The sequence below is a fragment of the Canis lupus genome, chromosome 13 (genome assembly GCF_048164855.1).
Source record: "Canis lupus baileyi chromosome 13, mCanLup2.hap1, whole genome shotgun sequence".
NCBI classification, from domain to species: domain Eukaryota; kingdom Metazoa; phylum Chordata; class Mammalia; order Carnivora; family Canidae; genus Canis; species Canis lupus.
Window position 1 is genome coordinate 52320014 of NC_132850.1, and position 27919 is coordinate 52347932.

The window sequence follows — 27919 nt, forward strand, 5'->3', positions numbered from 1 at the left end:
ATGCAGAGTTCTGCTTCAGATCCTCTCTCTCCCTCTGCTCACTTCCGTGTGTGCACTTTCTCTCTCTAGAATGAATGTCTTTAAAAAAAAAAACGGAGTGGACAAATTGTGGTATGTTCATGTAATGGAATTCTGCTTAGCAATAAAAAAGAATGAACTTGGGGATCCCTGGGTGGCTCAGCGGTTTAGCACCTGCCTTTGGCCCAGGGCGTGATTCTGGAATCCCAGGATCAAGTCCCATGTCGGGTTCCTTGCATGGAGCCTGCTTCTCCTTCTGCCTGTGTCTCCGCCTCTCTCTCTCTCTCTGTCTCTCATGAATAATTACAATCTTTTTTAAAAAATAAAAAATAAAAAAGAATGAACTAGTGATACACCCCAAAATGTTGGATGAATCTCAAAAAAATGTGGAATAAAAGAAGCTGCAATGGTCTGAATGTTTGTATACCAACCCCCCAAAGACATGTTTAGATCCTAATGCCCAAAGTGTTGGTACTAGGAGATGGGGCCTTTGGGAGGTGATTAGGTTATGAGAGTGGAGCCATCATGAGTGAGGTTAATGCCCAAGAGCGCTCTTTTGCCCCTTCCATGTGAGGACCCAGTGGGAAGTCTACAACCTGGAAGAGAGCCCTCACGGATGCTGGCACACTGATCTTGTACTTCCAGCCTCTAGAATTGTAGGAAATAAATTTCTGTTGTTTATATGCTACTCAGTCTGCGGTATTTTGCTATAACATCATGAACAGACTAAGACAGAAGCCAAACAAAAAGTATATTCTGTAGTATTGCACTTACATAAAATACTAAACAAGCAAATTAATCTATATAACAGAAAGCAGATCCATGGTTGCCTGGGGCTAGGGCTGTGGATGCAGGAAAGGGCAGGAGAGAGGGATTAGAAAGAGATGCTAGGAAGCTTTTGGGGGTTTTGGGTATATTCCTGTCTTGATTGTGGTAATGTTTCATAGGAGTATACTTATATCAAAGCTCATCGCAATATACACCAAAAAAAATGAGAGTGATCAAATCTAGAAATCTGTTCTTGGGAGAGGTTTTTGTAAGGTGTTTAAGTCGAGAACTCTCATCTTTTCCTAAGTTTGATAAATAATATCTTTTTTTTCCTTTTCCTTTTTTTTTTTTAAGTTGGGGATGAAGAATAGTAATTAAAAATAGCTTTCTTTGCTCAGCATATCTTCCCTGTACAGAGTTGACTACACTTAGCTCCTGTTTCCCTTTCCTGCATTAGGAAACCTGCCTGGCCCCAGATGTTTCTTAGGGCTTACAGTAGATTGAATTGTGGCCCCCAAAAGATAGGCCACCACCTAGAACCTCAAAACATGACCTTATTTGGAATAAGGGTCTTTGCGATATAATTAAGATGAGGGTCTTAAAATGAGATCATCCCAGATTAGGATCCACCTTAAATCCAATGATGAGTGTCCTTAGAAGACACGTAAAAGGAGAAAATACAGAGACATAGGAATGCCATGTGAAGACAGAGATTGGAATGATGCAGCAGTAAGTCAATAAATGCTAAGAATTATTAGCAGCCACCAGAAGATAGGAGAGACATGGAACAGATGCTTTCGCAAAACCTCCAGAAGGAACCAACCCTACCAAACACCTTGACTTTGCACTTCTGGCCTACAGGACCGTGAGAAAAATGTCTGTTTTATGCTTGTAGTAATATGTTATGGCAGCCCTGGCAAACTAATCCAGCACCCCTAGGTGTTTTTACTCCTTAATTAATTCTACTCTCATATCTCATTTTTGCTGCTTGCTCCTCCATCTCTGAACTAATCCTGTTAAAATTTTCCTCTCTTGGTTTTGGCCACGTCTGCATAGATGGATGTTCACTAACTGCTCTAAACTTTACTTTACTCATTTGTAGAGTGGATGTACCCACTAACGCCTAGGGTTGTTTGGGAGGATTAAGTGGGCTTATATGCATACATGCTCTTAGAACAGTGCCTGGCATGTAGTGCTGTATGTATATTATCATTAAGTTTTGCCCCCAGTTCTGAAGGGGTGGCTTAGCTTGTAGCTTCATCATAATTTTAATTAACATTTTCTTCTATTTAAATTATTGCATTACACTTGCATCCAGAAGGGCCCTTTTATGGGTTCCTGGGATCAATTGTGAACTAGGTTTTCAGCAAATCCCTTCATGGTCTTCATCAACTAATTGAAAACTTCTGTGATGTTGAAGCTTGTCATGGTTTGGCTCAATGGACTGGGTGATGAGCAAATGAGCCCAAGGCCATTGCTTGGTCCACCATATAAATAAGTTTATTGCACTTTTCCATGGCTACAGCCTGACTTTAGGCATCATTTTTGCAAATGTGGGCTATTGGTTATATAGGGACAGAGCAAAAGACTGTAAGATGCTTATAAAAATTCATTGGCATGGTTAGAAAAATAAAAGTATATTTATGTTGATGTGTGGTTAGCGGAGTCCACTTCATAGCTCAAATTCATATGACATCTGACTTAATCTTACCTTTCTCAGAGAAGTACAAAGGAATCATAGAATCATAAATATGGAACATCCACATAATTAGTTATAAATTTCCTCATCTACAAAGAATAAATCAATTTGAAGATAAAGTTGAACACAATGGCTTTGAATTTTTCATTTCATTTCAGGTTGTGGGCTGACCTGAGTAAGTGATTTTCACTCATAATTTACAATGCATTGAGGGACAGCTAAGCAGAACATAACCAAAAACCTTGTCAAAGCCAAGAAAGTTTTGTAGCTTTCATTCCATCTACAAAATCCTTCAATGTCATTGACAATTAAACCTTCCGTTTCTCCTCTTTATTAAACCATGTGGATAGGCATCCCTTTCATATCCTTAAAAACGAAAGTAAAAGATTTTTAAAATATGTAATTTAGGTCTTGAAGTTAGTAATTTCTAGAACCATCTGAGAAGCCTCAAGGGATCTGACCATTCATCCATATATTATCCAAATGGCTTCTGTTGTGATTTTACCCAGTCCCATTAACCATACTATTACATGATCTCTTAACTTGGGAATCTAGTGTGTTTATCACTTCTGAAAAAATATCAGCAGCCCATTAGATATGTTTCCTTCAGTACAGTGCTTTGTATGTTGGCAAATCAGGGGCTTGATGATGAGTTCACTGTGGGACGTTGAATTAAGTCAGTTAATTGGGGCTCCAGCTCTTTCGAAGGGTTGGGTGAAGCTCTGCTTATGGGTAATTGAAACTTCAGGTTGCCAAGAGGTAGGTGACTAAGAAGTAGCTGTTGTGGATCAAGGGAAACATTTTAATTGGATGATGGGCATTCTCAAAGGGCATATAGCAATTTTCTGAGTTGCATAATCTAATAGTTTGAAATTTAGAATGTAGTGTGATGTCATCTCTCCAACTTTTAAAAGGACACGCATCTCCCTCTGTAATTATTTTGTGTATTATTTTTCATAACAGCTTAGACTAATGCCAAGGGATATATGATGGTTAGGGATGTGTGGAACAGCTTTGCCAGAGTTTCAGTCCTATGTAGTGGCATTTTCTTGACAAAATTCCTGGCAAAGTCTTCTATGTTTCCAAATCCTCCTTGTCGTCCTTGTTCTCAGTTCATTTCCAAGAAGTTTACCTGTGTTTAAATGAACTCAGTTCAAATAAAGTCCTGCCCAGATTATAACTTGTGAATCGCTCTCTCCCTTATTGAGTCTTAACAAAATATATGATGAAAGAAATAGTAAACTCACCAAGAATGTCAAACACATTCTGCAGATCATTACACTCAGAGTTTATAGAGAATAAGAATTTTGTCTACTGATACTATGAAGAGGTAGAGAATTTGAGATCTACTCAACAGATTAATCTGGGATCAGTGTCTAAATTTTTGTGTATGGCATAGTAGAAAGAACCCTGGACCAGGAGCTAAGACACCGGAAGCCTGGCCCTGGTTCTGCAACTATCTTGCCATGTAACTCCGGGCATGTCATTTAATTTTGCAGGGTGTCATTGCATTTCCCATCTGAAAAATGAGGGTGTCTGGTTAGATTACTTAGAAAACCTCTAAAATTCCATGATTCTTTTCTTTTCTTTTTTTCTTTTTAAATATTTTATTTATTTATTTATTCATGAGAGACACAGAGAGAGAGAGATGCAGAGACACAGGCAGAGAGAGAAACAGGCTCCATGCAGGGAGCCTGATGTGGGACTCGATCCCAGGACTCCAGGACCATACTCTGGGCCGAAGGCAGGCACTAAACTGCTCAGCCATCTAGGGATCCCCCCATGATTCTTTTCTGAAAATGAAACTTTCTGAGTAAAAGTTTGAGGTTAGCTTTGTTTTTTTCCCCTGGTTTGTGTCTTTATCCCACTAGAAAGGGAATCATGCTGCTCTTTTTTGACATCTAAAATGCTTCTTAATAAGTTTTAGTCATTCATTCATTTACGTTGGGAAACATCTTTTTCCCAACAGATTCCTTTCCTCACACTCTTCTGCTCAGGGAGCAGCGTGGTAGAAGAGAAAGGACTTGGCTTCATTGCTTACAGGTTGGATGACTTTAGGAAATTGATTAAACTCTCTGATTCTCAGTTTCTGTAACAATAAAATGGGAATAATAATTCCTACCACCACTCCTCCAAGTGGTTTTGAACAGGAGATGGAATCAAGCATGAGATGAGCTCTCATGCAGCATTTACCATACATGAATTTGCTCACCCTGCTTGCCACCGTCCTTCCCCATCAGATGGTCCTGTTCTTTCTCACCTTTGATAGAGAGTGCAAGGGGGTCTCCTGGCACCAAGCTGCCCCACAGTGTCTGGTGCTTAATAGATGCTGAACAATGCAAAAACATTAAATGAATGAATGGATTGAATAAATCTTAAAAAAAAATGCCTTAAGTAAACTTGTGGGATGCCCTTACAGGGAAGGATCCTGTTGAACCCAGAAGATACTGAGGCTTAAAAAACTGGGCCGAAGGGGAATGAAATTAACCATTTTAAAGTGAACATTCAAGCTGTACATAGTATATTCACAATGTTATACAAACACTACCTCTCTTTAGTTCCAAAATAAAGCCTGCACCCATGAAGCAGTTTCTCCCTATCCACTGCTGCTCAGTCCTGGGCGATCACCAATCTGCATTTTGTCTCTATGGATTTATCTATTCTGGATATTTCATATAAATGGAATCATATATTATGTGACTTTTTATGCCTGGCTCTTATCACTGAGCACGAAGTTCTTTTTTTTTTTTTTATTAAAGATTTTATTTATTCATGAGGGACACACAGAGAGAAGCAGAGACATAGGCAGAGGGAGAAGCAGGCTCCATGCAGGGAGCCTGACGCAGGACTCGATCCCGGGACCCCGGGATCACCACCTGAGCCGAAGGCAGACGCTCAACCACTGAGCCACCCAGGGCCCAAGCACAAAGTTCTTGGGGTTCATCTATGTTGTAGTATGTATTGGTAGTGTGTTCTTTTCTATGGCTGAATACTATTCCATTGCATGTATGTACCACAATTTATTTATCCATTAATCTGTTAATGAACATTTAAATTGTTTCCACCTTTTTATCATGAATAATGCTGCTCTGAATATGAGTATACAGGTAACTATTTGAATATTTTCAATCCTGCTCAGTCCTTTTTGCAATCCTGTTTTCAATCCTGGTATATACAGAGGAGTGGAATTGCTGGATCATTTGATAATTCTATGTTTGACCTTTTTTTAAAAAAAAAGATTTTATTTATTTATTCATGAGAGACACAGAGAGAAAGAGGTACCACAGGCAGAGGAAGGAGCAGGCTCCATGCAGGGAGCCCGACATGGGACTCGATCCCAGGTCTCCAGGATCACACCCTGGGCTGAAGGCGACCCCTAAACCGCTGAGCCACCTGGGCTGCCTTATGTTTGACCTTTTGAAGTGGTGTTTTCCACATAAGCTGAACCACCAGCAATGTATGAGAGTTCTAGTTTTGCCTCATCCTTTTTAACACTTTTTCTTTTTTTTTAAATAGCTATCCTAGTGGTTGTTAAGTGGTACCTTACTGTGTTTTGATTTGCATTTCCCTAATGACTAATGATATTGAGTATCTATCGTTCCATGGGCTTATTGGCCATTTGTATATCATTTTTAGAGAAATGCCTATTCAAGACTTTTGTCCATATTCAAAGTGGATTGTTTTGTTGTTGAGTCATAAGAGTTCTTTATATATTCTGGATATTAGACCCCTATTGGATATATGATTTGCAAATTTTTACTCCAACTCTAGGTTGGAGGTTACCTTTTCACTTTCTTGATAATGTCCTTTGATGCACAAAAGGTCTTAATTTTGATGAAGTCCAATTTATCTATTTTTTCTCTTGTCATTCATGCTTTTGGTGTCCTGAAGCTTTTGTTTTGTTTTGTTTTTGAGATTTTATTTATTTATTCATGAGAGACACAGGCAGAGGGAGAAGCAAGCTTTATTCAGGGAGCCCCACGTGGGACTCAGTCCTGGGTCTCCAGGATCACATTCTGGGCCGAAGGCAGCACTAAACTGCTGAGCACCCCCACCCCCACCCCATCCCCGGGCTGCCCTGAAGCTTTTTTTTTTTTTTAAATAAGAGAATCATGATGCTTTAGAGGAAAACTAGACCTTTTCTAGAAGGTCTGTTCTTTAAAGTCAAGAGCCATGGCAGTCCAGATACAACAGCTCTTTTGGAATCGTTAGAAGAGGAGAATAAGAAGCTGCTTCATACGTTATTTGGAAGGGCCACCGGAGGAGTCTTCCTTTAATAGGAGTTAAATACCAGTGACAGAATCATAACATTTTAAAAACTGACATAGATTAGAAAGGACAGTGCCTTTTGATTATGATTTTTATGATCAAAGTCAGAAGGGCTTCACAGAGCATTTGTGGAAAATAAGTATATGTCAACATTTTTCTGTTTCTTTGCTAGTTAATTTTGATAGCTACTCTGCTCCCCTATGTAAATAATGAGACTGCTCCAAATTGTAATGACTGTACTTTTCTCAAAGTTTGTATGACTATAATTCATGCAATGCCACAAATCAGCCAAATAACTCTTAACTTTATTTTTACTTCAGTGTATCATTTAGAAATCATATACAGAAAAAAAAAACCACAGTTTATTTTCTTGTTCTTGGTTATTATCATAGGGTATTGAAAGGTTAAGCTGGCATAGTAGCTTTAAAAGCAGAATTTAGTTAAGATCAAGAGAGAGAAAAAAAGCCATGGCTATCCCGTCTTCTTCTTCCAAACATACTGAACTAACTTCTGCTTTGTGTGTATACGTATGATCAGATAAAGTGAGTATCTAAAAAATGAATGTGAACCATTTATATTTGGGGGCAAAAATAAGCCCCTTTCTCTGGGTTCTGAAGACATACTAATCAAATCCAACGTTTTCTCTGTGGAGGTAGTGAATGCTTCTCATCAGACACTTTATTCTTTTTATTTTTCAGACACTTTATTCAACAAAATAAGCATGTCATAAAAGCAGCTTCCTTGGACTTTGTTCTTTGATTGAAAAACTGCTATCTACCTAAATAAATAGTACACTTATTGACCCCAGAAGAGTGAAGATGACTAGTGCAACACCAATGTTTGGGACTTTAAACATATGTATTATTATGTGTGAGGCATACAAACTTTTCCTTGAAATTGGTCTGCCCACAGTGATTAAACTTTTCAGCTTGGACTCCTTTCATGCTGCTGGGCTATAAAGATGAGAACTTGGCCCTTCCTATCTGGCTGTCTCCCTCGGGCTCTCGGTCTGGTCTCCCCGTCTCCCCGACTTCAGAATGAAACATAATATCTTAAGCTAACAGAGCCCAAAGAGGCTGATCATTGGCTCCCATTGTCCCCTGATACTGCAGCCCCGCCCCTTTGGCTTGTGCTGACAAGCTGTTTATATTTTTGTAAGGGCCACCCTTTAACTCAGCAGCCTGATGACTATAATGGGCCCAATTGTCTGTGGGCTGCAGAGAGCTGAGTCCCCACATCCGAGGAGGCTGGGGCCAGTCTCTGATGCACCAGAGTGGCCGTTATGGAACACGGGTAAGGACGATTCTGAGGACGTGATGATGCTTTTTACGGGCTAGCTGGTTAATCCTGGGCACCAGTTAGGAGAAACAAGTTGTGATTGAATTGCTAGCTTTTTCTCGGTTTTAAATTGTGTTGCCTGCTAGCAACGGGAGGAGACGATCGCTTCTCTGGGAAGTGCTGACAAAGCTCATAGTGATCCTGGCCAACCCAGGCAAGAAATGGGCAGGGAAGCAAAAAACTAGGGGAGGCACGCAAGTGGGTTTGATGTCAAAGCAACATGGGAGAGGCAGAGCACACGGCTGCTTCAGGGATGTTGTGAGGCTCAGAGGCTGTTTTGTTTTCGGACTTAAGTGTTCACAGTCAGGAGTTTGGCTCTGCCTCTGTGGGGTTTCTGTAAGCCGGCTGTTAACCGATGTAACTCGGTCGACCCTGTTTGAAGGGGTCTGGTATCTGCTGGTATTTCCAAAGGGCAAGCCATAGGAGTCTTGTATGTCATAAATAGTTCTATTCAGAAATGTGGGAACGGTTTGGAGCTGGCCGGCTGTAAAGTTTTACTGCCCATAAAAGTGCTCAAAGGGTACTCTGGCCGGCTGCAGTGGGGCTCAGGAATGAAGGAAGGGCCCCAGGCGATGAGGGCATTTGTCCTTGACTAACCGGGGAGGAAGTCTGTGGAGCCAGAGGACACCATGTGATTGGGGGTGAAACCTGAAATGGGCTTGGCCTGCCCACCTGGGGTTCTTTCTGGTTTCTGCCTTGTAAGTAAGCGAGAGAGGGTGGAAGAGGGCTCGGGCACCAGTCCCCGCTGCCTGAGTGCAGTATCCCCGCTGCCCTATTTGGTGCTAAGACCCCCTTCGTGGTGCAGAGGGGCGCTGCAGGCTAGGGCGGGGGCGCAATGTGTTTGGGGCCATAAGGGCGGGGGGTGAGGGGGTGGGGGGGGTTGGCACAGCTAGAGCCCCAGGAATGAATTGCTTTGGGACTGACTGCCTCCGGCTAAACGGAAAAGCACCGCCGGCAGCTTTGATCGGAGACTTTTGTGCCCTCCTTTCTGATGCGCCACCGCTCGGTGTGAAGTCAGTGAACTCCCCCTTGGGGGTTCGGTTCGAGCAGGAAGAGAACCTGAGAAAGGGAAGAGGTGGAGTTTAACTTTTACAGAAACTCAAAGTGACCCGTGAGACTAAGACATGTGATGCTTTATGTATTTCGCTGCCTGTCCTAACCCCCAGAATTTGTATTTATTATCTGGATGTACCACGTTTGAAGCCAACCTGTTTGGGGGCTCCTGGAGGAATTAAGTCAGATGCAGAAGTTGTTCTTAATGAATTTGATCCAGAGCAACCTGAGTGTTTCGGCTCAGTGTACGAATATAGCAGGTGGTCTCTAAGTGAAGCTGTGGTCTCCTGCAGGGCCTGAGGTCCTGGGAGGGGGGCACGAGTGGCCACAGTCTTGTGCAAGGACAGAACTTCTGACTCTGCTGGTGCTGTGGCAGGTGGCGCGGAGGCTCAGCAGGCACAGGACGGGGTGCCCCAGCCAGCCTCCTGCCTCAGGCCTCACACACCCTAACCCTGGCCTCCTTCGGATCTGTGTATCCTCCATTCCCGCTGGACAAGCACCCCCAGATGGCAAGACGGCACAATGACAGAGGACAAAGGAGAGGGCTGATGAGAGAGGAGATGGCGTGAATTCCAGGAGACCCCCCCAAGGCACAAAGACAGCGCTTGTCCAGCTGCTGCTGCTGCTGCTGCTGCTTCTTCTTCTTCTTCTTCTTCTTCTTCTTCTTCTTCTTCTTCTTCTTTTTCTTCTTCTTCTTCTTCTTCTTCTTTGTCTTTTTGTGGGGTTGGGGAAGTATGGTTTATGCTGCTTAGTTAGAATCTTTTATTTTATTTTTAAATTTTTATATATTTATTCATGAGAGACGCACATAGAGACGCAGAGACACAGGCAGAGGGAGAAGCAGGCTCCTTGTAGAGAGCCCGACATGGGACTCGATCCCGGGTCTCCAGGATCACACCCTGAGCCAAAGGCAGACGCTCAACCAGTGAGCCACCCAGGTGTCCCAAGTTGGAATCTTTTAATTTTAATTTTATTTATTTATTTGAAAGAGAATGAGAGAGAAAGCACGAACGGGGGGAGGGAGAGGGAGAAACAGACTCCCTGCTGAGCAGGGTGATGTGGGGCTCGATCCCAGGACCCTGGGATCTTGATTGGAGCCAAAGGCAGACATTTAACTGACTGAGCCACCCAGGTACCTCTTGTCTAGCTGCTTTTATCAGAATGATGGGCATGCCAGGTTCTTAGAATTTCAGATACAGAATTTATATGACCTAATGCTAACATAAGAGATTTACAATAACAAGGTTCTTCTAGAGCTTTAAAATACCGAGGGCTGTTCTCATGGGCCCACGGAGTCAAACAAACAAGCATGTACGGCTGAAATACATGGTAAATGTCAATGATAATAACAACAACAATTTATTGAGCACTTACTATGTGCCAGGACTTTATCTCACTGGGTCCTCACTACATAAAGTAAGGATAGTTATTGTCCTCACTTAACAGAGAGGGGACCTGGGGCAGAGAGGTTAAGTAACTTGCCCAAAGTCACATGGCCCGTAAGCGACCGACATGTGAGTCACCGGGAAGATGTATAGTACATAACCATGTGTTATGAACTGAGGATTTCCTGTGGAGTACAGCTGGCATTTATACTTACGGTTTTTCAAGAATGCACGTAGTCACTGCCACCAAAGTGTGGCCTCCTGCAGAAGCTAATTGGCAACTGGAAAGGAAAGCCAAGAACAACTTCCTTTAAATGGGTGAGACTGCTGGAGCCTAACAGTGTCGCCCCACCAAGCTAAAGGCCAGGAAGGGCCAGCTTCAGGGAGGCGTTTGGGGGAGGGTAGGCCCTGCCACACAGGTGGGCCCATGCTACATGTGTGGCGCCCCAGGAGGGACAACACACAGAAGTAGACACTCAGGAACACAGAGGTTGAAAGGAAAACCTCTGATTCAAACAAACCTGGTTCAAGCCTCACCTTTGCCGGATACTTGTATAATTTCGGGCCAGGTGCCTCTTCATCCTCAGACTGTTTCCTCAGCTGGGTGGTGAGGGCAGCCATGTCTGTGTCCCTGGACCATGGGAGGGATGAACTGTAATGGGTAGATGTTCTCACAGTGCTCAGCATACGGCACATAGTAGATATTCTGCTGGGCACCTGGGTGGTTCAGTTGTTGAGTGCCTGCCTTCAGCTCAGAGGGTGATCCCAGAGTCCTGGGATCGAGTCCCCACATCAGGCCCCCGCAGGGAGCCAGCTTCTCCCCCTGCCTGTGTCTCTGCCTCTCTCTGTGTGTCTCTCATGAATAAATAAATAAAATCTTTAAAAAGTATATTAATTCTGCTGCCGGTACTCAAAGGCAGTCCCAAGTTTGTGGTTTGCCTCTTAGAAAACGGGTGGTGAGAGGGCGCAGCGTGGCAGACAGAACAGGAGGCCGGCGGTCTGGTCCCTGCTCCTCCACCAGCCATTGTGGGGGCTCCAGATAAGTACACCTGCTTTGCACCACGGTTTCCTCATCTGTCCCTGAGGTGACATTTCCAGGGTCCATTCTAGCTTCTGATCTAGGACTCACTATCTGATAGAAATCTCCCTCATGGGGACCTGTCAGCATGACTCCATCACGGTCTGAAATCACCCCGGTGCTCATGTTGGTCATGCTTAACCATATGGAAGGATCATCTGAGAATTAAGAGAGGGGCTTGAAATACTCACTTGGAATCTGCTAGTTTGAGTTTGAAACTCTAAAGTTTGAAAACTAAGCTTCTTTAATTAAAAAAAAAAGATTTTATTTGAGAGAGAGAGAGAGAGAGAGAGAGAGAGAGAGGGAGAGGTGGAGGGAGAGGCAGACTCCTTGCTAAGCAGGGAGCCCAGCATGGGGCTCTGTCCCAGAACCCTGGGATCAGGACCTGAGCCAAAGGCAGATGTGTAACCAATGGAGCCACCCAGGTGCCCCTGAAAAATATGCTGCTTCTTTTCTTGGGAGGTAACACATTCAAGTCTGTTATTTTATATAATAAGAAGGCACCCATTTCTTAGATGATCCTTTGGATGTTTGAAGATAATTAGAAAATGAGTTAAATAGACATAGTTTCCTGGAGGCAAAAATTGGGGGAACCAAAAAAAAAAAAAAAGCAGCTCTCAGTAGCTGGGGATCCACTGCTCTATGTGTGGTCATGGGTGCTAGGCTCATATGTTCTTATTTATTCTCTCTGCCCACCTTCTGGCTGTTTTAAGACCCACGCTCCAACTTTATAACGGCGACAGCTCCTGTTGTGCCAGACACTCACAGAAGAGGTGCTAGGGGCTCAGAGACCTGCAGGCTTGGGAACTCAGATGGTGTCATGTTCATGCCTTTCTCTCCTGCTGCTCTCTTCCTCTTCTTCCCTTCTTCACTGAAACATTTACTGATCACTAGCCACCATGTGGTAGTCTTTGGGGATTTAAAGCTACAAACCCTGGTGCTGGCCCTAGAAGAATTCACAATCTGTTGAAGAATTCCACCAGGACAGTGTTATGACAGACATATGCACAAGGTGCTGTGGGAGAGAGCACCCTTACCAGACTGGGGACATCAGGGAAGGCCTTTGTGGAGGAACGGATGATACTAGAAGTGAGGGAGTATAGAAGGTTGAGGAGGAGTGGGTCAAAGGGAGATGGAGGGAAGGGTGACTAACACTAGACGTTTCTGATTCAGTTGGCTAGTGATGGATCTTGTGGACATCAGCGTACCAGGGTTTGAAGCCACTGAGTCAAGGGGATCAGCCAATCCAAAGGTCCAGAGGCAGGAGGCAATATTCAGGAAACAACCAGTTGTTTGAAACAAACAGCATGTGAGTGAATGAGTGATCCCGGATGAGGTGGAACTGACAAAAAATGGAGCCAAAGAAAATTATCTTACAAAAACGAAGCAAATGTGGCAAGATCTCGACGGTTGTTTAATCTGAGTGCTGAATATTTAGGGATCCATTGTACTATTATGTCTACTTAGGTGTTTATTACAAATTTTCATAGTAAGTTTTGTGAAAAGTAGAATATCCCATAGACACACCAAGACGGGAATATAGCTCAGAGCTGCACTTGAATCACAGGTCTACTGGTTTCTAGTGACTGCTGGGGACTCTGGGAAATTACTTAACCTGTCCCATTCTCGTTTTCCTCACACAAACATGGGAATAATAATCATGTCTACCTTATTGGGCTTTTATGAAGATTGAAAGGATAGAGTACGGAGAAGGCCCTCCACAGTATTTGGCATGGAGTCATCCCTTTTCTATCACAGATGGATCATCTCATTCATTCACATTGAGGTTTCTAGATGATGCTCTACAGGGTGCCAAGCTGAGAACATTTAAATGTTCTGTAAATTACAGAACATGAACCTGCAAGGCAAGGTCTAGAGTTGGGCGCAGATCTGGGGCAGTGGTGGAGAGTGAAGGATATAACCACACCACAGACCTATGTGTGTAAGTTTAGAAGGTTTAGCCCCCGCAGACAATGGCTAAGGAACAGAGAGCCTGCTCACCTCCCTAAGAGAGCCTGCTCACCTCCCTAATGGAACATCAATTTTATTCATAATCGTTTGCATCCCACATATTTTCTGTCTACCTAAATTTTCAAACAAGGCACACCATCACACACACTTCATAGGCAGGCCATTTTGTTACCCAGGATGTTAAAGGGACCCATTAGAAAAGATGGAAGGCAAACCTGGGATCGTATGCTCTGGGGAACCCTCGGGAGCCATTTAGACACACCTTGAGTCGCACCTACTGGAAACTCTATCACCCTCTTATCACACCTGCAGTCCTGATCAGCTTTCCAAGGAGAACGGTTCCTGGCATGTAGGTCTTTAACTGGCAGGTGTGTTTGCCCACTCTCAGCCTGCACTTTTTAGTACCATACCTGACAAGTTGACACTAAGGGGAAGACATGCTTCACATTTTACACCTGTTGTGCAAATAGAACTTCAGTAAAGTTACTCAAGCAGTTGACTCTAGAAATCACAAGGAGCCAAAGGGCCAACCTCTGACTTTACAAACAGCAAATACGCGCCTTGACACCAGTCTCTGGAACTAACTTGGGAAATGCTGTGTATCTCTTAAAGGGTGTGTAGGAGGAAAACATTTAAATCTGTAGCCTTAATGTCAACTCAGGGCCGGCAGTTTCCATGTGTGTTCTTTGAAGGGTTAAAGAGCTAAAGAAATATATCCTGAGATCCCACCAAGGACCCTCCAAAGGTGGAGTCTCACTGCATGGGAACTTTCTGCTCTTCCCAGAAGGGTAAAGCACAGAGTTTAAACTGAACTTTGAAGCTGTCACCTGACTTCAGAACTGGATGCCATATAGAGCACCGTGTATTTTCTGAGATAGCTTCAAATCATATAGTGTCCCAAGGTATGCCCAGCTGCAACACTGGAAGACTTAATTTAATTTTTTAAAGATTTTATTTATTTACTCATGAGAATATGGTCCCTACAGGGAGCCTGATGCGGGACTCGATCCCAGGATCCCAGGATCATGATTGAGCCAAAGGTAAATGCTCAACCACTGAGCCACCCAGGTTCCCCAATTTTTCTAAAGATTTTATTTTTTAAGTAATCTCCACATCCACCATGCAGCTCAAACCCATAACCCCAAGATCAAGAGTTGCATGCTCTGTGGGCTGAACCAGCCAGATACCCCTGGGTGACTTAATTTTAAATACAAGAACTTTAAGCAAAATGTTGCTGAGGAGCTTGTGTCTGTTGCACAAGTCCTGGGAAATCTGCAAGGCTGGCTCCCTCCAGGGCCCTCAAGCACTTCAGGAGCAACTGGCAATAATTGCATTTCCAGGAACGCCCAAGGGAGCCAGATCTCCTTAATGTGTCACTGACGTACAGCTTCTTCCACTGGGACCACGCAACAAGAACCAGGGCCTCGGGATATGATTCTTCACCTGCACTCCTCACTGGATGACTCTATTTCCTTGAGAACATTTTTAAAAAATATTTTATTTATTTGAGAGAGAGCACACCAGAGGGAGCAGCTGAGGGAGAGAGAATGAAGCGGACTTGGTGCTGAGCCTGGGGCCCAACGACGCAGGGGTCCACGCAGGGCTTGATCTCACACCTCTGATGTCAGGACCCGAGCTGAAACCAAGAGCTGGTTGCTCTGCTGACTATGCCACCCAGGTGCCCGTCCTCGAGGGCATTTTTCACAACAACAGAAACATAGCACTGCTTGGTAATGTCTTAGAAACGTGGCCCCTTTATTATTACTGTTTTTTAATATTTTATTTATTCATTCATGAGAGACACAGGGAGAGAGGCAGAGACACAGGCAGAGGGAGAAGCAGGCTCCCCACTGGGACCCTGATGCGGGGCCCGATCCCGGGACCCCAGGATCATCACCCAAGCTGAAGGCAGACCCTCAGCCCCTGAGCCACGCAGGCGTGGCAGATGTGGCCTCCTTCACCGTCTCCTCAGCAAGGATAACTGTTGTGTCTCCTGGATACGGTCTGTGGTCTGGGCACACTGGGGGGCACAGCATGAATATTATTAATGCTGGTCCATTCTGGAAAGAGCATGGAAGGACCCCGTAAGGTAGCAGCGACCCTACAGGCCCAGAAGCCTTGTTGGAACCGTGGCAAGCCGCCGGGCCGGGGCCTGGACAGAGCAGCTCTTCCCACCCTCAGCGCAGGCAGTGGGCCAAGGGGCGCCGTTGTCTGGGCGGGCGCCGAGAGGCCGGGGGCCGGGCAGCCGCCAGCCTTCCCACTGCTCCCAGGGGCACGCAGGGACACTGGCGGCTGTCTGTCTGTCTGTCTGTCCGTCCGTCCCGTGCAAAGCTTGCTTTTCCTCATGGGCTGAGCTCTCCACAACCGGGGCTCGGGGGAGGGAGCTGCTGACAGTGGGGAAGGGACACGAGGTCGGGGTGGAATAGGGCTTGGTGACAGCTGGCCTGTGTCCTGGCCAGAAACTGGGGTGACCGGGGCAGAGAAGTGCCTCGACACCACTCGATGCAAGGCCGCTCCTTCAGAATGAAAGCGCATCGGGCTCGCATCCACACCTTGGGCCCAGGTTGTGACCCCGGGGTCACAGGATCAAGTCCCACACTGGGCTCCCTGCATGGAGCCTGCTTCTCCCTCTGCCTGTGTCTCTGCCTCTCTCTGTGTGTCTCTCATGAATGAATAAATTTAAAAAAATTATTTTCAAAAGGGTCGGCGGGGGTTCCCTCAGCGCAGCCCCCATTTCCTCCTGTGGAAGCTGTTCTATGTGTGCCCCCTCAGCACCACCCCTTCCAGGATGGAAATCCCCAGTCCCTGTCCTGCAGTCCCTGGAAAGCCCAAAGTGACAAGGGGAGGAGGGCCAGGGGCAGGGACAAGAAAAGAGGTGCTGAGGGCTGCTGGAGATGAAGGGAAACCCTTCCAGGTTTTTTTTTCTCCCCAAGATTTGTTTGTTGCCCTGGTGGGAGTTCTTGTTTGGGGGACTTTTTTTTTTTTTTTTTTTCTCCTTTTAGTCAAAGCAGTGCGATCTGGTGCTGCCATTGGAACAGCCCTTTCCAGTTCCTTCTTAGGGTAATTGGGCACGTAGCATCCAGGCCTAGGCTTGTAGCTGTAATTCCCTCTATTAATTCAGAAAGGGATTTAGGTTTTGTTCCGTTCACCTTCTCCTCACAGAGCACGTACTTTCTCAGCCACTGACTGGAAAGTTTTGTGCGTGTGATGTATCACCAGGCCATTAGGCTACAACTTTTCACTCTACAATAGAGAGGACTAACACTGCTTAAGCACTAACTGTATGAGGGACTGTTCTAAGTGCTTTATGTTTATGAGCTGGTGAACACTCCAAACACTCTTATTCTCTATTTTCTTTTTTCTTTTTTTTTTTAAGATTGATTTATTTATTCATGAGGGACACACAGAGAGAGGCAAAGACATAGACAGAGGGAGAAGCAGACTCCATGCAGGCAGCCCAATGCAGGACTCGATCCCAGGATCCCAGGAACATGACTTGAGCTGAAGGCAGATGCTGAACCACTGAGTCACCCAAGTGCCTAAGATACATACTCTTATTCTCTATTTCCTTCTTCTTCTTTTAAGATTTAATTAATTAATTAATTAATTAATTAATTTGAGAGAGAGAGCAAGCAGGGAGAGGGGCAGAGGGAGAAACTCAAGCAGACTCCGAGCTGAGCACAGAGCCAGCCATGGAGCTTGATCTCATGACCCTGAAATCATGACCTGAGCTAAAACCAAGAGTCAGATGTTTAACCAACTTAGCCACCCAGGTACCCCTTGAGTCTCTATTTTCAAATGAGGAAACTGAGACTTAGAGAGTTAAGAAAGCTGTCCAATGTCAGACAGCTGGTCAGGGACAGGCTGGCATTCTGCAGGCTCCAGAATCCATATTTTTAGCCCCTATGCCATCCCCCCAGGGGTGCTTCATATTCTTTTGTATGGATGCACAAGAGTTTGTGCATTCACACCCTATTTCTGATCATTTAACGTCTTTCAAAAATTTTTTCTGTTATAAATAATGTCATGATGAATGGTTTTGTAATAATAACTAGTAGTTTTTTTTTTTTAAGATTTTATTATTTATTCATGAGAGATAGAGAGAGAGGCAAAGACATAGGCAGAGAGAGAAGCAGGCTTCCCAGGGAGCCCGATGCAGGACTCAATCCCAGGACACTAGGAACATGCCCTGGGCCGAAAGTAGACATGCAACCACTGAGCCATCCAGGCACCCCAATAACTAATAGTTCTTAACGAATGTTAAACCTCTATGTGACAGGTACTGTTTCAAGGGCAATCTTTGTAACAAACTACTATTATTATCATTTAACAGATGAGGAAACTGAGGCACAGAGCAGTTGGTGAAATATTTTGTCCCAGATCCACAGTTATGAAGTGGTAGAGCTATCCCAGAGCTACTGCCTGTATGATGCTGTCTCGACAAATATCCATGATCATGCTTCTGATATTGCTTTGAGAAATAATTTTAAGCTGGAAGTACTAGAGCATAGTAAACACATAGTGTTAAGGATCTGGATTCATATCCTTAACCTACTTTCCAGTAACACTGGATGGTTAGGCTAATTCGTGTTCCCATGAGCACCGTGCAATTAATTAAAGAATCTAAGTTATATACAGCCCTGGGAATTGAAGATGTCCCTCTAGCCCCTGGGCAATGTATTCATAAACTTTATTTATTATTTATTTATTTATTTATTTATTTATTTATTTATTTATTTAGATTTTACTTATTTACTCATGAGAGACACACAGAGAGAGGCAGAGACATAGAGGGAGAAGTGGGTCCTCTGCGGGAGCCTGATGCAGGCAGGACTCAATCCCAGGACCCTGGGATCACAACCTGAGCCAAAGGCAGATGCTCAAACAGCGAGCCACCCAGGCACCCCTTCATAAACCTTTTTAGCTTTTGTGGACTTATCTGGGCACTTACTATCATTAATAATAGTTTTATGAAAAAAATAGTTTTATGAAAATATATATCTAGCTAAAAACTACATTTGGAAAGGGGGATCCGTGGTGCTGGTAATATTCTAGTTCTTGATCTGGCTGTTGTGGCTCCTTTGTGATAATTCACTGAGCTGTGGCCTTTAGACTTCTACACTTTCCTGTTTATAATTTCTACTTATTAAGAGTTTGTTTTTTAAAAAGAATCTGTTATCAGATTTACATACTTTGGATGTTAGGCACAGAGCACATTGAAATCTATCGTAAAGAATAAGCAAATGACTCAGTTGTCACCATATTTTCTCCTCATGTTGCATAAAAGGGAATTCTGAAAGAAACATTCTTATGGTTTCTTTTTTTAATTGCTAATGCAAGAATTGAAAAGACGTTGAATTACAACAGTCCTAAGAAGAGCGGTTCTCAAAAAGCCCTTGGCCTATTCTAATTGGTTTTGTTTTGTCCAAGTAAGATGTTTTGGTTTGAAACTTCAGAAGTGTGACACATATTTAACATATGCCGAGTTTATGATGAGTGAATTTTTGGCAAGGATCTGAGAACAATTATTAAGACCCCCAAAGAGAATTGTTCTCTTTCTGTCTTGGCTTTCTAACGTGTTCCTTCTTAATACTTGGTTTTGAAGTCGTGCGTGGTTCTGTGATCTGGCCTGATGCCCCTATTGAGTAATGTCCCTGGAGACTCGGGAGTATCCTTCCATGGCTAATGCATCAGCTCAAGAAGATCAATATATCATCAAGAAAACAGTATGAGAGAGTATGCTTTTACTCTCAGGGAAGCCAGTGGCAATTTCCTTGTCAGATTCCCAATTGTTTTGAAATATTATTTTAGTGCTTATTTCCCTCTGCTGATCTTATATTTGATCTAAAATTAATTGTCTAGCCCCATTCACTTTCTTAGTCTCTGGACTCCACTTATAATTTTTACCCGTTTTTATTCGTCTGCCACAGGGGATTTAAAAGGAAGCAGAATAAGAGAGTATCTTGTGCCTTTTATGACAAGAGAAAATGAGGCATGTTTCCCAATTCTGCCCTTATTTACCACCCCCTACATGGTCTCCCCATGAGATTCTGTGAGTTCTTTGACCAGGTTACTGATATTCCTTTGTTTAGACTGACTTTCCATTTCTACCACCTTACCATTACCTCTGTCTTAGCTCAGGCTGCTATAACAAAATGCCACAGCCTGCGTGGTTTATTTTTTATTTTTATTTTTAAAAAATGTTTTATTCATTTATTCATGAGAGACACAGAAACATCAGACGAGGGAGAAGCAGCCTTCCTGCAGGGAGTCCAATACAGGACTCAATCCCAGGACCCTGGGATCACAACCTGAGCCAAAGGCAGACACTCAACCACTGAGCCACCGCCTGGGTGATTTAAACAATGGAAATTATTTTCTCTCGAGTTCTGAAGGCTGGATATCTAAGATCTAGCTACCTACATGATCAGGTTCTGATGAGGAATCTAGTCTGGGTTGGAAGACAGCAGTTGTGCCTTCACGTGGCCTTTTTACTGTGCACACAAGTGGAGAGAGAAAGAACTCTGTATCCCTTCCTCTTCTTATAAAGATACTATGGATTAGGGTCCCATCCTTATGACTTCATTTAACCTTAATTATTTCCCCAAGGGTCCTATCTCCATATGTCCTAATGTGAGGGTTAGGGATTCAATGTACAAATTTGGTCGGGGTAGAGCAAAGGGAGGGTAGTGGTGGGGAAGGAGGGGACACACAATTCAGTCTGTAATATTAGCACAGCCAATATAATTAAAATTAAGGTTTGTTTTCCCTTTCAAAGTAGCTCTCTGTCCCCTAGTGTTTCTGTTAAATGACATTTACTTTTTTAGTCTGTAAAACATTTTTGGATTTCTGCTAACTGTATTATGAGAATCCAGACATAAAGAAGACATAGACCCCTACTCAAGTAGACTCTTCATAGAATTTATAAAGTAATGAAGTAGATGAATAGAATGCACAAATAATCAGAACATTTGAGACGCTGGAAATACGTCAGGAAATACAATGTGCTGTGGGATTTGGAGGAAGAGATTACCCTCATCCAAGGGCCAGTCTTTGAGCCTCTTAATCCGCGACAGGCAGGGTTTGGTCTAGGGAAGATGTAGCTAAGGCCTCCCCAGGCTCAGTGGGAACAGACACCATGAAGGCAGGAAGGTATGGTTCAGTTGAAACTTAGGAAATCAACAGAGGAACACTGTGGAGTTCAATATTATGTCATACAGGGAGGTTAGGTTCTAAAATTAGCACTTGAGGCTCAGTGACTAAATGGCTCTGGAAAACCTGGACATATTATCTCAAGAGCACAAGTTTCTCCTCAGTGTTAAAACAGACCACGGTTGCTTTGAGCACTGGATGAAGTAGCTGGCTATGTTTAGGGGCTGTCTTGGGTGTGAGTGGGGAGGAAGGAGAGTTGGGGGAGAGGGAGGGAGAGAGGAAAATGAATGAATGAGATCACACTTACTATCGCAGATGCTCATACAGTGGTAACCATGGGAAAGCCAAGAGTGCAGAGAATTGCATTCTCTCCAACTCCTCCCCCCCAAAATGGACAAAGAACATGAAGTGGAAACTTAAAGGAAATATTAATGGAAATGATCATATTTAAAATGTTCCACATCACTAGTGATCAAATAAATACAAATTAAAAAATGTTTATTTTGAGGGCTCCTGGGTGGCTTAGCCAGTTGAATGTCTGCCTTTGGCTCAGGTCATAATTTCAGGGTCCTGGGATAGAGCCCTGCATCAGGCTCCCTGCTTAGCGGGGAGTCTGCTTCTCCCTTTGACCCTCCCCCTTGTGTTTTCTCTCTCTCTCAAATAAATAAAATCTAAAAAAAAGTTAATTTTTAATTGCAGTTTAGGTGACATATAATAGTATATTAACAAATTAATACAAAATTAAAATACAATGATTTACTATTTTCTCCTTGTCAGATTAGCAAATATATTAAAGTAACACTGTTAGTGAAGGTGCATATCTCAATTTCATACATTGCTAATGGGAATGTAAATTGGTATAACCTTTCAAGAAAGTAATTGTGCATTGTCCTACTCTCTTGAGAGCCCTAGAAATGTTAATACAGCTTGGCTTGATAATTTCACTTACAGGAGTCTAACTTAAAAATATAGAGATGTGGACAGAGATTTGTGTTCAGCTGTTTCATTGAAGTTTTATTTATAGTAATTGGAAGTTTAGAAACAATCTAAATGTGAACACTATGGAAACTGGTTATATAAATGATATATATATCAATGGCATATTCATTATTTAAAAAAAGTGTTTTCTAATAATTCTACTGATATAAAATGAATATTTTAATGTTTTTTAAAGATTTTTTTATTTTAATTTTTTTAAAGATTTTATTTATTTATGAAAGACACACAAAGAGAGAGAGAGAGGCAGAGACACAGGCAGAGGGAGAAGCAGGCTCCATGCAGGGAGCCCGATCTGAGACTCAATCCCAGGTCTCCAGGATCACATCCTGGGCTGAAGGCGGCACTAAACCGCTAAGCCACCCAGGGATCCCCAATTTTTTTAATTTTTTAAAAGATTTTATTTTTCAGTAATCTCCACACCCAATGTGGGGCTCAAACCTACAATCCTAAAATCAAGAGTCACATGCTTGACCGACTTATCCAGCCAGGTGCCCTTATAGGATTTGTTTTTTAAAAACAGGTTCCAAATTATATATATATAGTAAAAATATGCACAAGGGGAAAAAAAAGACAATAAATGGTAATGTCATTTACTAATTCTGTTCATATGCATATGTAATTATATTCATATACAAATATGTACTAAGCATATTGTATGACTTACAATTTATTTATCTGTATGTAGTAGGTCTACAGATAGATTTCTATTTAATTCTTTTTTTTTAAGATTTTATTTATTTATTCATGAGAGACACACACAGAGAGAAAGAGACACAGGCAAAGGGAGAAGCAGTTTTCCTGCAGAGCCTGATGTGGAACTCGATCCCAAGACCCCAGGACCACGGCCTGAGCCGAAGGCAGATGCTCAACCACTGAGCCACCCAGATGCCCCTCTGTTTTATTCTTTATACTTTTCTGAGTTTTCCATATTTTCTAGAGCATCTAATTCCTTTTTATCTAAAACATACATTTTAATAAATCCATTTCATCTCTTAGGGCCCAAGACCACCCTTACATAAAGTTCTGGTTACTGTAGTAGAAAGTGCTCTTTCACTTTTTCTGTGACTTTCATATCTCTTTTATCACATATGGTCTTGAATTACAGCCACTTGTACATGTGATTTTCTTCCCAACTAGTGTGGGAGCTCCTGGGGAATAGGGAGCAAACTAAGTTTGTAAGCAAAGCCTAGCTCTCCCTCCCACCTTTTCCATAAAACCTATCCTGATGCTTAAAAAAGTGGGTGAGTTCTTCCTGTGAATCCTCGAAACACTTCTTTATGGCTCTTTAATTCTGCTTTGGATTGATTATTGTGAATTGTATTTGTCTTGAGCCCCCTATTCATCATCCAAGCCCTTATTACAGGAAACGAATCTTGTTCCTTTTTGTGCCCAGAGAGGTGCCTTGCATTAAAGTGTATGCTCAGTAAACATCAGTTGGATTTATGACTGAATGAACCCAGGCGCTTTCCAGCTATTTCAAATAGGTGCTTTTCAGTTAGCACCTAATCTGAAAAGTTTAAGGTTGCTGAACTGGTTCAGGGGCAAGGAGATGGGATAAGAGAGCCTACAAAAACTAAGTTGACTCAAAGCACTGAGCAGTGGCAGTTATAAAGCCTAATCTGCCAGGAAATGTGTTTACTTTAGACTCATGATACCCCCAAGTAATAATCTTTGCTTCTCTCTGGGTCCTGAGAGCTTTCTGTGAAGCTTTACCATTTTTTACCATTTCACAAACTCCTAGAGATTAATTCCCAAAAGAATTCCATTCTTCCTGTCATAAATTGAACACCATAGATTCATCCTGCATCCAATTTTAGGCCTCAGTCCTCCAAATGTGGCCATTAAGAGAAGAGTTTAGAATAAAAGATTGTATAGATATTTTAGAATTTAAAAAATAAGGAAATAAATTACAAGATTCAGTTCAATTTAACACATTGTGCTCTAGGTTTTTGCAAAACCTTGTCCTGGGCACGGTGGATGGTGTAAAGGTTAAATAGGACACTGATCTCATTCCTAAGAGCCCACATGGTGATGGCAGTGTAATAGAAGGAAGGGAGGGGTGGAGTGGGAGGGGTCTGGAGAGAAAGGAGGACATTGCACTTGATTTCCAAGGTTCTGGGTCAGGATTGGATAGAGGTGGGAATAGTTGGGAGGGCTGCTGGCAGCTGTAATTGTGTTGGTGGTGGCCACTGATACGTTGGGACTGTGCCCCAAAATGTAAGATGTGGGTGAATGGGATTCAGATCAAATAAGAAAAGCTCTGGGCACCTGGATGGCAGAGTTGGTTGAGCATCTGACTCTTAGTTTCGGGTCAGGTCGTGATCTCAGGGTCATGAGAGGGCTCCCCACATCGTGCCTGCTCTGCCCTCAGCACAAGGTCTCCTTGAGATTCTCTCTCCTTCTCCCTCTGCCCCTCCCCCCTCAAATAAATAAATACATCTTTTTAAAAATGAGAAAAGCTCTAGAAAAAGAAACCCAAATTCTAAGGCAATATTGGACAGAAGATGTAAATGAGACATATTGTTCTAGAAAATAAAATAGTAAAGGATTATATTTAATAGAACTCAGTGCATCCGCCAGCATCCTTAGCTACTGATAATAGAAACTACTCTAGTTAGTTTGACCATAAAAGGAATTTATTTAAAAAAAAATATAAGAACAGGGCAGCCTGGGTGGCTCAGCAGTTTAGCGCTGCCTTTGGCCCAGGGCATGATCCTGGAGACGTGGGATCGAGTCCCATGTCGGGCTCCCTGCAAGGAGCCTGCTTCTCTCTCTGCCTGTGTCTCTGCCTCTCTCTCTGTGTGTCTCTCGTGAATAAATAAACACAATCTTTAAAAAATATATATATAAGAACATCTTCAAGAAAGTGAAAGGGCAACCTACAGAATAAGAAAAAATATTTTCAAATCATATATCTGACAAGAGGCTTGTGTCCAGAATATAAAAGTTCAACTTTAAAGGACAATTAAATGGGATCCCCGGGTGGCTCAGCGATTTAGCACCTGCCTTTAGCCCAGGGCGTGATTCTGGAGTCCCGGGATTGAGTCCCATGTCCGGCTCCCTGCATGGAGCCTGCTTCTCCCTCTGCCTCTCTCTCTCTCTCTCTCTCACATGAATAAGTAAATAAATAAATCTAAAAAAATAAGTAAATAAAGGACAATAAAAATGGAGAAACAAGGATGGTTGCACAACAATGTGAATGTACTTAATGTCACCGAACTGCACACATAAAAATGGTTAAAATGGAAAATTCTATGTTATGTATATTTAACTACAATTTTAAAAAGTTTTTTTTTAAATAAATGTGCAAAATATTTCTGGGGCACTTCAGTGGCTTAGTCAGTTGTGCATCCCACTCCTGATTTCAACGGAGATCAAGGTCTCAGGATCTTGGAATCAAGCTCCAAGTCAGGCTCCACACTCAGCAGGGAGTCTGCCTCTCTCTCTCTCTCTCTCTCTCTCTGTTCCTCCCCATTCATGCACACACTCTCTCTCTCTAATAAATAAATCTTTAAAATAAAATAGAATGTGCAAAAGATTTCAGTGGACATTTCTTCAAAGAAGATATGCAAATGGCAGATAAGCACCTGAAAAGATACTCAACATTATTAATCATTAGGGAAATGCAAATCTAAACCACAGTGAATACCACTTCACACCCACTATGAAATCAGAACCTTCATAAATTGCTAGTGGTAATGTAAAATGATGTAACTGATTCAGAAAATAGTCTGATAGTTCCTCAAAATTTTAAACAGAATTACCATATGATCCAGCAACTCAACTCCTTGGTATATCCAAGAGAAATGAAAATACATGTCCAAACAAAAAATTGTACTTACATGTTCGTAGCAGCCTTATTCATACTAGCCAAGGAGTGGAAACAACGGATATCCATCAACTGATGAATGGATAAACAAAATGTGGTGTAGTCACACAATGGAATATTATTTGCCAATAAAAAGGAATGTAGTACTGGTACATGCATGTTGCAATATGGAAAACCCTTGGAAAAAAATTGCTAAGTGAAAGAAGCCAAAAACAAAAGGCCACAAATTATATGATTCCATGTGTATAAAATACCAGAATAAGCAAATCCTTAAAGATAGAAAGTGGATTAGTGGTCGCCAGGGGCTGAGATGAGGGGGAATGGGGAGGGACCACTAGTGTGGTCGGACTTTGGAGTTATAATGGTCACTACCTCACAACGTTACCTAAGGTAATTTCCAAATAGGAAATGAAAATAAGAACAGATGTAATTAGTTAAAATGAGATCAGACTGGAGTAGGGTGTGCCCCTAATCCAATATGACTGGTGTCCTTATAAAGGGGGAATGTGGACACCCTCACCCAGGGAGAGTAGCAGGTGAAGACTGGAGTTATGATGCCACAAGCCAAGGAACTACCAGAAGTGAGGAGAGAGTCCTGGAACAGATCCTTTCCTGGCACCGTCAGAGGGAGCATGGTCCTGTTGACACACTGACCTTGGATATCTAGCCCGCAGAAGCCTGAGACAATACATTTTTGTTGTGGAAGCCACTCAGTTTGTGGCACTTTTTTTATGGCAGCCCTAGCAAAAGAAGTGAGTTGTTTTCTACTCCTGTATTTAGTCTTTCTTTCTTTTCTTTCTTTTCTTTCTTTCTTTCTTTCTTTCTTTCTTTCTTTCTTTCTTTCTTTCTTTCTTTCTTTTTCTTTCTTTCTTTCTTTCTTTCTTTCTTTCTTTCTTTCTTTCTTTCTTTCTTTCTTTCTTTCTTTCTTTCATCTTCTTTCTGATTTTATTTATTTATTTGAGAGAGGGAGCACGAGCAGGGGGAAAAGGAGAAGCAGGCTCCCCACTGAGCAGGAAGCCCAATGCTGGGCTCAATCCCAGGACCCTGAGATCATGACCTGAGCCAAAAGCAGACACAACCCACTGAGCCACCCAGGCGCCCCATTTACCTTCTACTTCTAGGTGGACAACTGTCTAATTTGTATTGCTAGCCCATAACATCCCAAATAACCTTACAGATCCATGTGGCTGTCTTGCCTGCTGGGATCTTTGCATTTGGATATCCTACAAAAGCCATAAACTCAACTTGTCTAAAGTCAAGTCATCATTTCTCTGGTCCCACTTGCTCCTCCTCCTTCATTTCTCTGCCTTGACAGATGGTACTCTCTGTCCACCCTGGTGCACATGCATGTCAGAACCTGGGTGATAGCCTATGGCTCCGCTCCCCTCCTTGTTCCCAGGCATGACATCCTAAAGGTTTCACCTCTCACATCTTTAGAGTCTTTCCCATCCACCCCAGCCCACCTCCACCCCCTTCCTATGCCATCTTCCTTCCATATATATATGCCTTCCTCAGTAATCTGAAACACAAGGGTTCCCAGAGCTTCCAAATTCCAGAGCTCAGCAGATGAGACCTTTGTGGTCTGACTCCTTGCGGTGGGTCCTCCATAACCACATCTCTCACCGGCTTCCTGCAGCGGTACAGGAGTTCAGATCTTCCCCCTGCCTCTGTCTCCTCATTCGGCCTGTTGCCTGCTCAGTCCCCAGAACTCAAATGCAGCCTCCTGTGGGAAGCCTTCCTTGATTTCCAGCATGATGGAAAATCTGCTCGTGTGTCCCCCTAACCCTCTGGCCATACCCTCCATCATAGCAATTTCTCCGTGCGATGACACTGTTGGTCTCCTCGGCTCACCCCAGGCGGCCCCCCAGTAGTAAGGCACTTTAGAGTAGAGACTGCAGGCTTTTCCCAGCTTTCTGTTCTCAGCCCGGTGCCTGGCACATGGGAGGCACTCATGTATGTATCCAGAAGGAAGCAAGGAAGTCGGGGGTGGGGGGTTGGGGGGGTTGGGGGGGGGAGACTTCCTACCCCAACCTATTTTGCAGAATAAACACTCAGTCCCCAAGAGGCAGTACTTCCTGGGCTGTGTCGCAGTTGACTCAGTGTCAACTTACCAAACTTACTAAAGCAGACGCAGAGGTGGTTTCCTGTGTCACACTCAGGACTCGCGATTGCTTTCCGTGGTGCGGACCGTGTGCCCGGGGCGCCGGCCCTCGTCAGGCCAGAGCCGGTCCCCAGGGGCTGAGCCTGCAGCCGGGAGTCCAGGCGGGGCCGGGAGGGCGCGTCTGCAGGAGTGACCCCCCCCCCCGCCCCGGGCTGCCGCTGGCCCCGCCCCGAGGCCGGGCGCCGAGCCTGCCGGCGTC

General features: G+C 43.4%; 1 protein-coding gene and 1 long non-coding RNA gene across 11 annotated transcripts in view; one reads left to right on the top strand and one right to left on the bottom strand.

Moving 5' to 3' along the window:
• The window catches only part of TRIM2 (tripartite motif containing 2), a 169709-nt gene that overhangs the window by 41798 nt on the left and 99992 nt on the right, over positions 1–27919 (top strand). For 2 of the 10 annotated variants that reach the window (XM_072773686.1, XM_072773688.1), the window contains exon 1: positions 7895–8047. The exons of 6 other annotated variants lie outside the window; for them this stretch is intronic. In XM_072773686.1, the coding sequence (XP_072629787.1) occupies positions 8018–8047 (30 nt within the window). In that variant the 5' untranslated portion in view covers positions 7895–8017. Of the gene's footprint in view, positions 1–7894; positions 8048–27919 lie in introns of those variants that run through there. 2 more of the 10 variants (XM_072773687.1, XM_072773690.1) reach the window with 2 other exon arrangements.
• LOC140603106 (uncharacterized) lies at positions 10166–27846 on the bottom strand. The gene is made up of 3 exons (XR_012006159.1): positions 27671–27846; positions 11068–11161; positions 10166–10811 (listed from the first exon to the last, which is right to left on the bottom strand). It is a non-coding gene; the product is annotated as an uncharacterized lncRNA (long non-coding RNA).